The sequence below is a fragment of the Pelobates fuscus genome, chromosome 8 (genome assembly GCF_036172605.1).
Source record: "Pelobates fuscus isolate aPelFus1 chromosome 8, aPelFus1.pri, whole genome shotgun sequence".
Classification (NCBI taxonomy): Eukaryota; Metazoa; Chordata; class Amphibia; order Anura; family Pelobatidae; genus Pelobates; species Pelobates fuscus.
In genome coordinates, this window is record NC_086324.1 from 45,603,108 (window position 1) to 45,616,604 (window position 13,497).

The 13,497-nt window shown below is 39.7% G+C and overlaps 1 protein-coding gene across 1 annotated transcript in view; it reads left to right on the forward strand.

The window, feature by feature from the left end:
• AGPS (alkylglycerone phosphate synthase) overlaps window positions 1-13,497 on the forward strand; it is a 167,103-nt gene that overhangs the window by 121,643 nt on the left and 31,963 nt on the right. The window contains exon 16 of the mRNA XM_063429777.1: window positions 11,937-11,998. Within this exon, the coding sequence (XP_063285847.1) occupies window positions 11,937-11,998 (62 nt within the window). The remainder of the gene's footprint in view (window positions 1-11,936; window positions 11,999-13,497) is intronic.

The window sequence follows — 13,497 nt, forward strand, 5'->3', positions numbered from 1 at the left end:
TGTTGTTCATCTGAGGTTGTATTTACCTAATTTTAATACCTGGAGCAGATGATTATGTCCTGATATGTAAACTCATAGAATTCAAAGATGGTGTACTTTTATTTTCCCATGACTGTAGATTGATATCCAGTCACTACTTCTCCTTGACCTTTTCTTGCTTCCTGTTGGACCAACGTGGCTGTGCAGCGACTATCTTGAGTCTTGCAAGATCACAAGATTTATGGTGGCCATATTTGTTTTCGGCCTAAGTGCATGTATTCTGCCTCTGAAGCTCTGTGTGGATGCCTCTATTCTCTCCCCCAAGGTGCAACCACACTGTGTCACCATTGTGTCTTCAGGTACTCCAGACTACTTGCCACTGTTTCAACATTTTTTGTCATTGGTGACTTTGGTACTGTAACCACTGTTGGGCTCAGGCGTGAGTCACACCATGTATGCCTATATTGCTCTTTGCTGTTGTACATGGGGTGAGTCCCATGGTGTAAAATTGGGGCTATCCCTCATATAGGTGTGTGTAACCTACAAGACTTACTATGTAAAAAGCACCCTCAGTCATTCACTAAACAGCAATTTCAAAGCTCAAAGAATGTGATGGTTTTCTTTAACAACACATAACTTAGGCAAAGATAATGGGCGTTTAGTTACATATATGATCATACATTGCATAAGCCTGCCACAGTGCCAATGTACCCCATTTTAGGCAGGTCCCAACGTGTGTGCTCGCATGTGTGTGTGTGCGTGTGTGCGCCCGTGTGTGTGAGTGCCCACATTGTGCATAAAACCTAGTCTCACCTGAACACGCATACATTATAATTGTCCCAAGTAAGTGAATTAATCTCATAAGAGCAGGCATTATGTTGTAAAAGATAGGACCTGCCGTGGTTGGGGTACATTTGAGTTGTGGCTTATGCAATTTATGACAATATACTTCAACTAAACCCTCATTATTTTTGCCTACGTTAGGTGTTTTTAAATTGCTGTTTAGTGAATGAGTGAGAGCGCTGGATCTTGTATGTTGTCTGAATTGACCCCAGCTGTAATGTTATAATGTATGCAGGATCAGGTGAATACAGCCCTCTTGCTATCTGGGGGTGAGCCTGCTTCTCTGTAGTATTCCCCACCACTGCCTGGAATTCAAATTAATTACTCAATCACAAAGATAGGGTTTCCTCCTAAACCTTTCCCTGCACAGGGTCCTCGTTGTTGTTTCCTGTCTCATCAAAGCCTTTAGCCTCCCTAAGGCACCTGTTACCCTATCAGCGCCTGTTCTGGATGAGTCACAGTTTTATAGCCAGGTTCAGTGATCCTCTGTGTGCTGGCACGTGGGCACCTTATTGCTATATAAACTAATTATTGTCTCCACTTCTCTTGGGAAGGCTGTTTACAGAGATGAGAACGAAGGACTCCACTGATCAATCCCAGGAGTTTAAAGCAAAGATCAATGGGGCAGTGGCTGTATCTGTGGAGAAGGCGCTCTCCAAAGTTCTAACCCAATTCCCATCAGAAAGGGTTTCACATAGAAGTTGGGCCGAGAGATGGAGGAATTGTTGGATTTGGATGCCTTGGATCAGGAAGCGGACCAGTCGTCCAAATGACACAGGGCAGAATGTCCTAGAAATGCTCTTCAGGAGTTTTACTCCACTGTCAATATAGTCATGTCTACAACCAGGCACGATCCAAGGGAGGATGTTGAGAAGGGTTAAAAAATTGACCAAGACAAGTTTCTGCATATTACAGGGCCTATGGCAAAAACTCTCTATATGTCAGACAACGCTCTTTCCCAGGACACTCTTTTGGATTCTAACTATGTACAAGAATGATCTCAACACTCCTTTTACCTGCTGAGGAATGTAAATATCATGCTTTCCACCAAATTACAAAAGGCTGCACTTATGAGGATTGCCTCTAAACTTTCAGATCAGAGATCTCAAGCCAAGGGGCTTTTGTTTAATGAAGCTTTCCTTATGAAGTTACAAAAAACAAAAAAAAATGTGTTCACTATCCTTAACAAGGCTCAAACTTCACTCAGTAAGGTGTTTAGAGCCACCCCATTGAGAGAGGTTTTTGGAAGGGTCTGGTCGGTAGTGGGGCCATGCTATCGGTTGATTTTGTCCTACCTGTCCCTGAATCAGTCAACCCACTTCCTTTTTCCTGGAGACCACCATCTGGACCTGCTTCCCAAAGGCTTAGGACATGGCAGAGACTCCAGAGGCAGAGCTAGCGCTCAATTTTTCTACAGGTGACTTCTCCATTTAAGACTTATTCTCATCTTCTCACTGTGGGCAAAGCCGTCTTTCGTTCTCCAGGACTGGATGGCAATTATATCTGGTGCATGGATCCTTCAGACTGTCCAAAGGTTTTTTTTTTATTTCCACTCTGTCTCTATCCAGGAACATCCACCCCAGTCACTTTGAAAATCTGTAGAACACCTGGTTAACTCGATTTGTCCTGAAGGAGCCTATCTCTCAGTTCCAGTAGCTGTGGAAAGCTGTGATTTACTCTGTTGATTCTGTTGGATGGATCAATTATGCTATTTCACCGACCTCCCTTTCAGGAATGGTGCTTCACAAACCTCTGTAACTAGTGATGGCACACTTGAACTCCAAGTTATCCATGTTCTGATGTATCTAGATGATCTCTTGGTCTTTTGCGACACTGCTTCACTTTTGGTAACAGACGCAGTTTGCTATTCGCTTACTGGAGACTTCATACCTCTTCTCACATTGGCCTGCGTGGTCTGGCTTCTATTGTCCTCTATCCAGGAAATTTACCCTGGCCTCTTGCACTATTGATTGATTGATGCAATGCCTGAAGACCAGTTTTCTCGTATGATAAAAGGTTCACCTCACTCTTGATTTCAGAGCAGAACTACGATGGAGGCTTCTTCATATGGAAGCCTGTATCGGAAAAGCCATCTTCAGACCTTTGCCAGACTTCATAGTGAAATCCAACGACAGTATATGGGGCTGAGGCACAACCTGCGCATAACTATCTACATGCAAACCATGGTTGGATTTGGAAAAAAGGATTGAGGGGCACACCCAAAATTTGCATTTCTCAGAAGTGGTTCTGCCGTAAAGACCAAAATATGTACAAAATGCTGATAAGCACACACAAAAAAAAGTGCAGTTTTAAACTTTACAAGGCTACTTAAATTCACCTATCTTAGCAAACAAATATGGGAATTCAGTTACACCATATGGCCATATTGTATTAAGCCCAGCACTGCATCACAGTACCCCATTATTGGTGAACCTTTCTTTTTTTTTTTTTTTCTCTTCTAATTTTAACATGGTAGATTAAGGTTATAGTGGAGGGGTGGGGTGCTCAACCCAAAAGGAGTCTGATCTGGATTCCAAATATACACAGACAAATGGCAATTTAGTTGCATTGTAAGACAGTGCTACATTCCCAGCATTGCTTAGGGGGAGGAAAAAAAGTCCACAAAAAGAATTGTTTGTGTGTCCTTTTGTATACCGCTTGGTTCAAAAGGCATTGTCTTTCAGTAGTTTGAAAGGAACTGATACAGGGCTTGTTTGCTATTTCCAGTTCAGCCATGCATCTCACTGATTGTTGTGTTCCCTTTAGGATGCACAGTGTGTCTGCATTTCAGTATATCAATTAGCTTGGAGGAGCACAATTCCACTTCCTCTCAGAAGTCACGAAAGAAGCCTCTTTCAGATCTGTTTCAGTTGTAATACTACTCTCATGGCAGAATACCTCCCAAAGCGCAGTCTATCTCACAGTGGATTGGTTCTCCAAACATTGGAGAGACAGCACCAACTGGAAAATGAATGAGTTGGTCTTTCACCAACTCAACAGGTCACATGGCTGGTTCACATTAGATCTCTTTGCCTCACTAACCAACCATTAGCTTCAAAATTTCTTTAGCTTGATTCCTGACCAGGATTGCACAGCTGAGGATGCCTTCCTGTACGTTCAGCCACCCCAGGGAGCATATACCTTTTCTCCATTTTCCATGATAGTGAGGGTTCTACATCAGTTTCGGCTCCCGAGAGTATTCATTCTACTGATCAACCAGTTCTGGCAGAGCCATGCCTGGTTTCCACATCTGTTAGACATGATGCTGATCCTGGCCTTTGCGCTTTTTCTCACCAATCCCAGGGGAATCCTCAATCTCTGATAGTCCAAGGCCATCTACATCTGGTGGCTTGGACACTTGTACTGAATCTGGGAATATAAATGGCTTATTGCAGATCGCTTAGAACCTTCTGTTGGATTAATTGGCGCCAAGCACATGAAGGTGCTACCCTTCCACATGGAACTCATAGTTGTTGGTGTCTGGAAAGGGATCTCAACCTCTTCACACCACCTGTTCCAGCAGTCTTTAATTTTCTATCCCACTTCTTCTTATTAGGTAGAACTTCTCATTCCATTAACGTCAAAGTTACATATTTATATTGGCTGAAAAAAAGAATTGTGTGTATCAACTTAAGCCTTCCTCACATAAGATTGTTGCTATTTATCCAAAAGAAGGCAAAAATCCCATTTTGAATCTATTTCCAATTTTGCAAAAAACTATGGGGGAAAAAACTAATTCTCGACCATGAATGTCTGATCTCTCTGTAGATCAAGAAGCCGTTACACCACATATTAAAAAAATAATCTCTTAATATCATGTTTTTGCAACAGTTCCTGTTTAACCATATGTACAGATTCTGATAAAACCACCTCTTCAGTCACACAACTCCACATGTTTCTTGTTCTTTAAAAGAAGAACCGTTTCCTTTGTCTTGGACTAAATCTTCTTTGTTACAGTCTAAATTGGTAACCTCCTACCTACACCCTCATAAGATGGTTTCTCCACCATTTTGGCTCTGTGAATTAGCTGACTTTGATCCCTTGCAGGCATTGATGCTTCTTTTATTGTGCATTCGGCTCAGGGTGCAATAGCATCTAAGGCTTTTTCCTGAGGAGCTTCCTTATCCAACATTTTACCTTCTGCTGATTGGACATGGGAGGATACAATCAGAGTTTTTATTTTAGACTTTATTACGCTTCTTTTTCACTTTTCTTGGAGTGTGAAAGCTAAATATGAAGCCTCCTGTCATGTAGTAAAATTGTAGGTTATGTTCACTTTAGTGTACCTATAATCTTTATTTTAGTAATGACCGAGTGCAAATATTTTTCCTTCTTCCCTTCTCCTATTTTGCTCTTCTTTTCTATTATTTGTGCTTCAATGTTGTGATTAAGGTTTTTCCGTTCATTTTATTTACCTGTGATTTCATATCGGTATGATGATTTTATTATATTTTTGCAATGCACTGTGTTCCTGTTTTGACATCACTTTGATGTGTATGTCTGGTTGTTATGCTTCAATTTTGAGATACCTTTCACATGTGTTGTTTTATTTTTGGTTTGTTTTTGTTCTGTGTCAGTATTTTTTGGGATTCCGGAAGTTGCGCAGAACTCACGGAGCGGCTATGCTGCTTATTTGGCTCCTGCGTTTTGTTTTTTCCTGAGGTTTCTCGTTGTTGCTTTTCCTTGTTTTGATACTTTTATATAATTACTTGCACCAAGAAATAAGATTTGTCTTTACTGACGGACCTTATATTCCCTCTTACTGCTTTTTGATTGGTTATTGTGTTCTGTTCGGATTTGTGTTGCTTTGGAGTACAGTAAAGAGAGCTAAGCTAAGTATTTGCCTCTTGTTATTACGAACATTTAGATTATAGGTACACTAAATCAAATTAAATGCTACCCTGCAACAAGTGCAGCACACAGTTTAAACCCTTTTTAAATAGCAATACATTGTGGAATTGAATCCAAATGTGTAAAGACTTTCTAATGAAGTTCAAAAGAAAAAGTTGGCAGCCTGCAACAACCCAGGTATTGCTGATCTGTAACGTGAGTGGTAAAATTTGTGTCTGCTTCTTGTTGTGCGATTGCTTGTGTCCCCTCTGGTCCAAAGTTTCCATATACCCAAGTTTTAAAAAACAAATGCCACGTGTTATAATTATAATTCATCAATTAAGGGTTTAGTTTTATTTATCTTCTAATATTGACAACAAATATATGTATGGCTGAGCTGTGTAGCCACCACATAAAAGACCAGATGGATTATTGTACAAGTTAAGTTGCCCCATGAAGTGGTTGGACAGCACTGTTTCAAAGCAAAAATATGTTGCTCTACAAAGCTACAATTCATCAGTGGTCTGGTTGTGATGATCCTTCTCTAGATGCTCTTAAGATGGAGTGAACCAGTCACATTGCACTGTCATTACATCTGTATGGTACCCTTAAAAAAGGTCAGCAATGAAACAGTGATGGATAGTGCTTTTAGTACAGACTATTCAAGCGTTCTTGATACTCCTATCGTGTGTGTGGTATTGATTTGTGCGGAGCTGCCTCCCCAGGTATGTACTTTCTGCTTCTTCTGATATGTTTGTGCTGTTCTTATCTCTCTCCTGTACATCATTTCTATCGGTTTCCTCCAGGGCTACCATTTCATGCATGCGCAATATACAAGGTCTCTGTCCCCTTTGTAGCTTTCTTCTATTTCTAGGTCATTTATTATTAGTTCTATCCATGTAGGGAAGACACCTTGCAGACATATGAAAGAATGAAGCTTTTATTTTAAAATAGAAGGCTGCTGTTTTGTAACTTATTGCGTATGTGACTTCTGCCTTGTCACGTAAGTACTTAAAGGAAATCTATTCAATTCACTCTCTTTAAAACTTATTTTAGGTGACAGGTCCACTTTATTGGGCACCACAATGCTGCCTTTATCAATCAGTCTTATTGCTCAATTCTCTGCCAGTGGGGAGTTAATCACTCTGTTTATGCTGCCCTAGCAATTTGGGAGATGGAACTGATGTACTGAAAGCCCTGGTGTCAGTCACAGGCAGGTATGTCGTGGTTAGGGCTGCATAAACAGATACAAAAGTGATATGATTCCATTGTAGTTGTTCTGATGAGTATAGACAGTCCCTGCAGGCTTTTTCAAGAGAAAAGGCAGTGTTTACATTAAAGCCTAGGCACACATCTAGTGGCCACTCCTTAGATGGCTAATGGAAGTGCTTCCTTGGGGCAGTGCTGCACAGTGTCTTCACACTCTGCATGGAGATGCTGAACTTTCCTCATAAAGATGCATTGATTCAATGCATTCCTATTAGGAGCTGCTGATTGTCCTGGCCTGACCCCTGACCCCACCTCCTTGGCGATCTCAGCCAATCCAATACTTTCCCTATGGGAATGCATTGGATTGGCTGAGATAATAGGTTCTGATGATGTCACCCAAAGAGGTGGATCGGGGATGGGTCGCTGGAAAAAGGTAAGTTTTGAACCCTTTCTAGGGTTGCTAAGGGGGAGCAAGCCACACTGTAGGGTCAGGAATACATGTTTGTGTTCCTTTTAAGCTAAATTAGTTTTGGTGCTTGGTGTGTCCCATTAAACTTTCAGTATAATTGGTTATCAACTCTGCTCATCATGCTACTTTTATTTATTTTTGGACTGGGTTGTTTTTCTATTTTTTTAATCTTTATTTCTAGGACTTTTATTTCTCATTTGGTGTGATCTGGATCTTGTTTTATAGAGAGTGTGGAAATATAGTGTTGCAGATAACATGGCTGACTTTTAAAGCAAATGTAACTAAATTAGCAGAACAACGAAAATCAATGTATATAGATAACTATATTTTTTTAATGGTACAGTGAGCTAGACTGTGAAAAATTGTTCGCATAAGTCTTCCAGAAGCTAAACATTAATTTAAAAAATTGCATCCTACTTTCTTAAAGGGACACTATAGTAACAGGAATTCGAAAATGCGTGGGGACGCTGAATGCCAGTGCTGCACACTAGGAAAAAATGCAAACACTGTCTTTTTATAAGGCAGTGTTTACATGAAAAGGCCTGCAGGGACAGGCTAAGGACACCAGAACCGCTCCATTAAGCTGTAGTTGTTCTGGTGTTTATAGTGTCCCTTTAATTCTTTAATCCATGTAATGTTAAGATATAAAAGTATGTTTCTACATTAATATTTTGTGAATCATAACTTAATTTAGTAACCATGTCATTGGTAAGCAAAACAATTTGATTCAGCCTTTGTTTACTCCACAGGGGTGACTTCATGTACCCTAGATGTGGATCCATAGCACCCTTAGTCCTCTGACAACCAATGAAATGATTGTGTCAAGGGAACAGGGATAGCTAAAGGGAAGGTAGTGATAAATGTTGAAAAGAAGAGAATTGGATTGAAAAACATGGGTTACACAGAGGGACAGAGAAAATGATGTAAAGTGAGATTAATGGGGTGATGTAGAGTCATATGGGTCAAACTCTTTGTTTTGTTCAAATAGCCCTTTTCTCAGCCACACTTCAGGACAAAGCTTATAGATCTTTGCTCATCGATCATCAGAACATCATTCCGTTTGCCTTCCACCCAGAAAAAAAATGTTGCATTAATGTCAGCGCTATTGTTCTTAGTTCGCGGAATATGTTAATTAATGGAATACTATGGACTGACCTATAGGAGGCTGCTTATGCTTTATCTATGTATCCATCTGCTTTCACTTTATATCTCCCCTTCTGCTCATGTTCACAATTCTTTCTGTAACCAAACAAACCAAATCCACAATATAATTCTAACGTACACACTGAGACAGGGTTTCCATGTTGCATTTTTGATGTTTTTGTTTTTTAATGTTTTTGTTTTGTTTAATTCACATTTTGTTAAAGGATGTTGTACATACTTTTAACCTCTTATACCAGATTTTAAAAAGCCTGCATCACCATGGATTTTCTTATTTAATGGTGGGATGGACAGATAATAAGCAGGATTTCTTATGATGGCACTTTGGTCATTAGGGACTAGTTTGTGATCAAGCATGAAATATCATCAGTCTGTAATGTGTTAAGAATCCTATAGAAAATCTCTGAAATATAAATTGTATAGTATTACTCTGAAATATCATTGGTCCACGAGGGATTCTGAATTGTATAGAAAAGCTTTTTTTTGGCATTTGGACCTCTGGTGAATGAATGTGGACTCCACATGCAGACATAAGGAGATCCTTCTAACTAGGTACCAATATGTATTAACGCATTAGTGAAGGATGTGATCTAATGAATATTTTCATGCATTTTTTATTCATGTTTCACATTCACTTCTTCGCACTATTCTTGTCTGGGTGCTTTAAACAGATTTTTTTTAAATTCAAAATACTTTTTTTCTTTGCAGTTCACGTACAGTTGTGTGCGGTTTTACATTAATTAATGTGACCATACATTGTGACAAACTAAAGTAGCATAATGGCACAAAATTGAAGCAGATGTGACCAAAGATAAAAATGTAGAGTCTCATTTATGGTCAATTTATCCAGACAAGGAAATTTAAGAAACAAGCTCCATATAATCCAACTGACCCAGATTTGGTATAATTTAAAGAGCCAGATGGGAATACAAAATAAGGTCCCTAACCGTTTCCCAATACAGGACTTTAATGACTGCCATTCAAGATTTAGATCTAAAACAATGGGAATTAAAAGGAATAGAGACATTAAAAGATTTATTTATAGATAAAAAAACATAAAAACTTTTCCTAGACTTCAATCGGAGTATACCATTGGAAGCAAAGATATCTTAACATACCTAAGAGTAAAACATTTTCTAGACGAAAAGCTCCATCAGGGTAACAAGCAATAATGAATTTGCTTGTTAACCTTATGGCACAGAACACCGATAAAGGGAATAAGGGATGATTCCAAAAGCCAAAAATATTATGAGATCTCTAGATCAAAAAATAGATCAAAACTTTCATAGTAAATGGGGGAAAGACCTAAATATCACTCTCACAGAATCAGACTTAATAAACTTACTTAAAAACGTAACATCCTCTGTAAACTGTTTGAACATCATAGAGAATCATTACAAGGTGATCGACATATGGTATTTGACTCCAAGTAAGCTAGCAAAAATGTACCCGACACAAGAATCATCATGTTGGAGATGCGGCACTAGCCACACTAGTTATAGCTAGACACTGGTAGAAAACTAGTGTACAAACTTGGGAAGAAGTCAAAGCTCAATTCTTGTATCAAGTGGAAATTGAATTTTTTATAAATAAAAATAAATTGTCAACTTTATCATCTTATAAAATATGGGAAAACATATTGGAGAAATTGAATAAAAACTTACATATGGAGTCTGGAAGCATAAACAAGTAGAAATAAGAGAAATCATAAGGTCTCCCAACTGCCCTTTCTTTATGTATATTAGATGAGCGACTGTGACGGCTTCCCATGCATTCTGTTTAAGTGTTTTATGTTTTAGTGGTATTATATGTACTGAGTTTTAGCAGCTAAATGTTAAGAGAGACAACAATAAGGGTATTATAGTGCTAATACTCCATTGTATTGTGTATAAATGTATACTGTATTGATTATTATAAGAAAGCAATAAAGAATATCAAGGGGAAAAAAGTAGCATAATGGCATAATATTTCTAATATTTAACCCATTGAAGTGGTCTGGGTGAACTGTCCCTGTCCCCCTTAGTGCTCCAATGTAAAGCATTGCAGTTTTAGAGAAATTGCAGGGCTATGACTGCTTCTAATGGCTGTCTGCCATTAACTGATGCGGGACTCCTCACGCGCTACAGGAGGACATTCAGCGCCGGTGTGGTACCAGAGTGGTACGTTCGTCTGAAACTCCCCGAACATACCGAAAGGTTCATGTGATTATAGCGCTCTATCTGTTTGCATACCCAAACATCAGTTGAGACTTGAAGGGTACAAAGGAATGTTTTGTTATGGCCAAGTGGCCAGCTTAAATACACAGACCTCTAGCATGGGGTCTGCAGCAAAAACATTGGCAAGTCCGCCCAGGCGTCTCTGTGTTTGGGAGGCAAGTGAGTTTGCTTTTACCTAAACTAATTATCTCTCAGGCACTCGAGGTACAACACACAACACCCCAAAATACATACAGTATTATATCCCCGGATAGCTCTGAGCGCCCAAGTTGTCCAAGTAGCACTCAGATCCCTGTAATCTAGCCGAATCGTCACCGGGGTAAAGTTTTGAACTTTCTAGAGTTCCTATACGCACATAAACGAAGGCTCCTCCTGACTCGTAGGGAGCAAATGTATATTTTCCCCGAAAATCGTTCTCCTGGCTTGTCCGTGAGAGGAGCAGGCAACTATGTTTTTCCCTGGGTTCGCAAAGTAAAGAATGCAAATTAGAGTTCCACACACTTGATAACCAAGTACCGCTGCCTGCGTTCGGGAGACAAAATGGCCACCATTTTCCAGAGCACTTGTGTTCGGTCACACGAATGGTCACCTACAGAGCGCAAGTTTGTGGTTTCTTTGAAGTTAACAAGCCAGGGGGTGGTCAGTGTTTGGTAGGTAAGAAGTACAGAATAAAGGGTAAACAACTTGGGTTTGGTAAAATGGGAAAGTTTTATAGGGCAGTTCTTCATACCCTATATGAAAGCATCTCAGCAGTTCTTCCCTATGGGGAGGGCCTAATGCGCTTGCAGCATATGCGCGTTAGCCTCCCGTTGGAGGCGGAGTGCTGAGGTACTTGAGCGCTGGATCAGGTAAGTTATTACAGGGTTTTTAACCATATTTGGCTTGGGTGACGGGGCAGGGAGCTCTATAGTGTTAGGGACACAGGTTTGTATTCCGAACACTTTAGAATACCTTTATATTTACTGAACCAACAACTGGCAAATACTAGTGGGAAATGCTGTCTTACAGCTAGGAGGACCCATGTTGGATACCACCTTGTCTATACCGACTGGGCGTAAATATATTTAATGAAAAAGGAATACAAAAATTCTTTGTCTTTGGGGTGTTTTTTTTTTTGCTTGTTGATAGTAAAAATACATATCTGATTAAGTAAAGTAGCATATTTTTCTATTAAGTACATTATTTGGCATTCATTTATCCTTTTTTTTTCTTTTTTTTTGTGTGTCTAGGACCTTGGGTTGGACTACTATTTAATAGGAGAGTCATTTGAGACCTCAGTGCCCTGGGACAGGTAAGAGCTGCTTTAATCTCCTCCTCACCTACATATACAAGGAAACTTGGTTATTTTTGTCTCAATTTTACCATTTGTAATTTGCAAAAATTCCATGTTGAATGAATAACTATGAAGGCCCTTTTTGCTTTAAGGAACACTGGCACCATAACAGTTTAATCTCAATGTAGTTGTTATGGTGCCTGGAGGTCACAGACTGACACTCTCAGCCTATTGCTAGCTTACCATTGATAAACTGCTGTGTACCTGTGTGGCCTTGAGTTTTTTGGAGTTGTAGTTTTGTTATTAGTGTTCTACAGTAGCAAGCTGACAGCTGATTTAAAACTCAATTCAGAGAAAGGATTGCACCATAAATTTAGGTGATGGTGCTTTTAAGAGGGTTTGAAGCTTTGTGTATAGAACAGTGTTTAGGGGTTCTTGAAAAAGCTTGAAAAAGACCTTTACGGTCAAAACGTTGCGTTACATTTTGTTACAATAAAACTGCCTGCGGCTTGAATTCGGAGTGCCTGTGAGTCTCTCTTCTTTTCCTCCTAAAACTAGGCACACTTTAGCGAAGTGCCCCCCCCACTTCACTGTGCCCCCATGCCACCATTTTTTTTGCACTCTATAATGGGGTACTTGCCTGGAATACCTACTAGGGGTGCAAATCCCAGGAAGGCCTGGCGGCAAAGGACTGAAACACTCTGACACATAAAAGCTCTCGAACCCAGTCATTCCCAAAGCATGACATCACTGGCGCAGAGCCAAGAATGTGGAAGTAGTAAAAGAGTGAAACACATTAAGCAGGACCTTGCCACTAAGAGTAATAGGCAATGCTCGTCCTGAAGGACCATGACACCCAAATGAGGGTAGCTCTTGGCATCATAAGGGTCACCTGATTCCCCATCCCTCCCCCCAGCAATGAATGCGTTTTTTTTGTTAAATTTCTTAAGGACAGTGCTCTTTTATGATGCAACACATTTGTGACCAAGGCCTTTTTTTGCCTTATTTATGGCATGCAACCACAGGAAATAAAAATATCCACAATAATTAGCTGAAGAATGCATGTAAATTAGTACGGAGTAAAGTTTATATAAAAAGAAGTTTGGGTTACAGAAGTAATATGGATGTAAATGAATTGTGAACAGTTTCAGTGCCAGGCTGTCAGCGTCATGTTTCCCTGAATAAGAAGGATGTAAACGGTTTTACTTCTGCTGTATATCAAGAGATCTTTGAGGACTTATTTAGCAGGAAGGTCCAATTCACTCTCATACACACATTATTCCTCTTGTAATTACTGGTGGAATGTTCCAGTTGATCCTTGTAAAAATGTAATCACAATTACACTAATGGCATGCACTACCAGCCTTGTGTAACAAAAACACATAAGGAACGGGGTTAAACAATTTATCTCCCATTTTCGTGATTCGGGTCCGATATATTAACCCAGTATTACATTCAGATATGTACGGATAAAACCGTCTTTGTACGTTAAAAGGAATACACACAGGATTTTACTC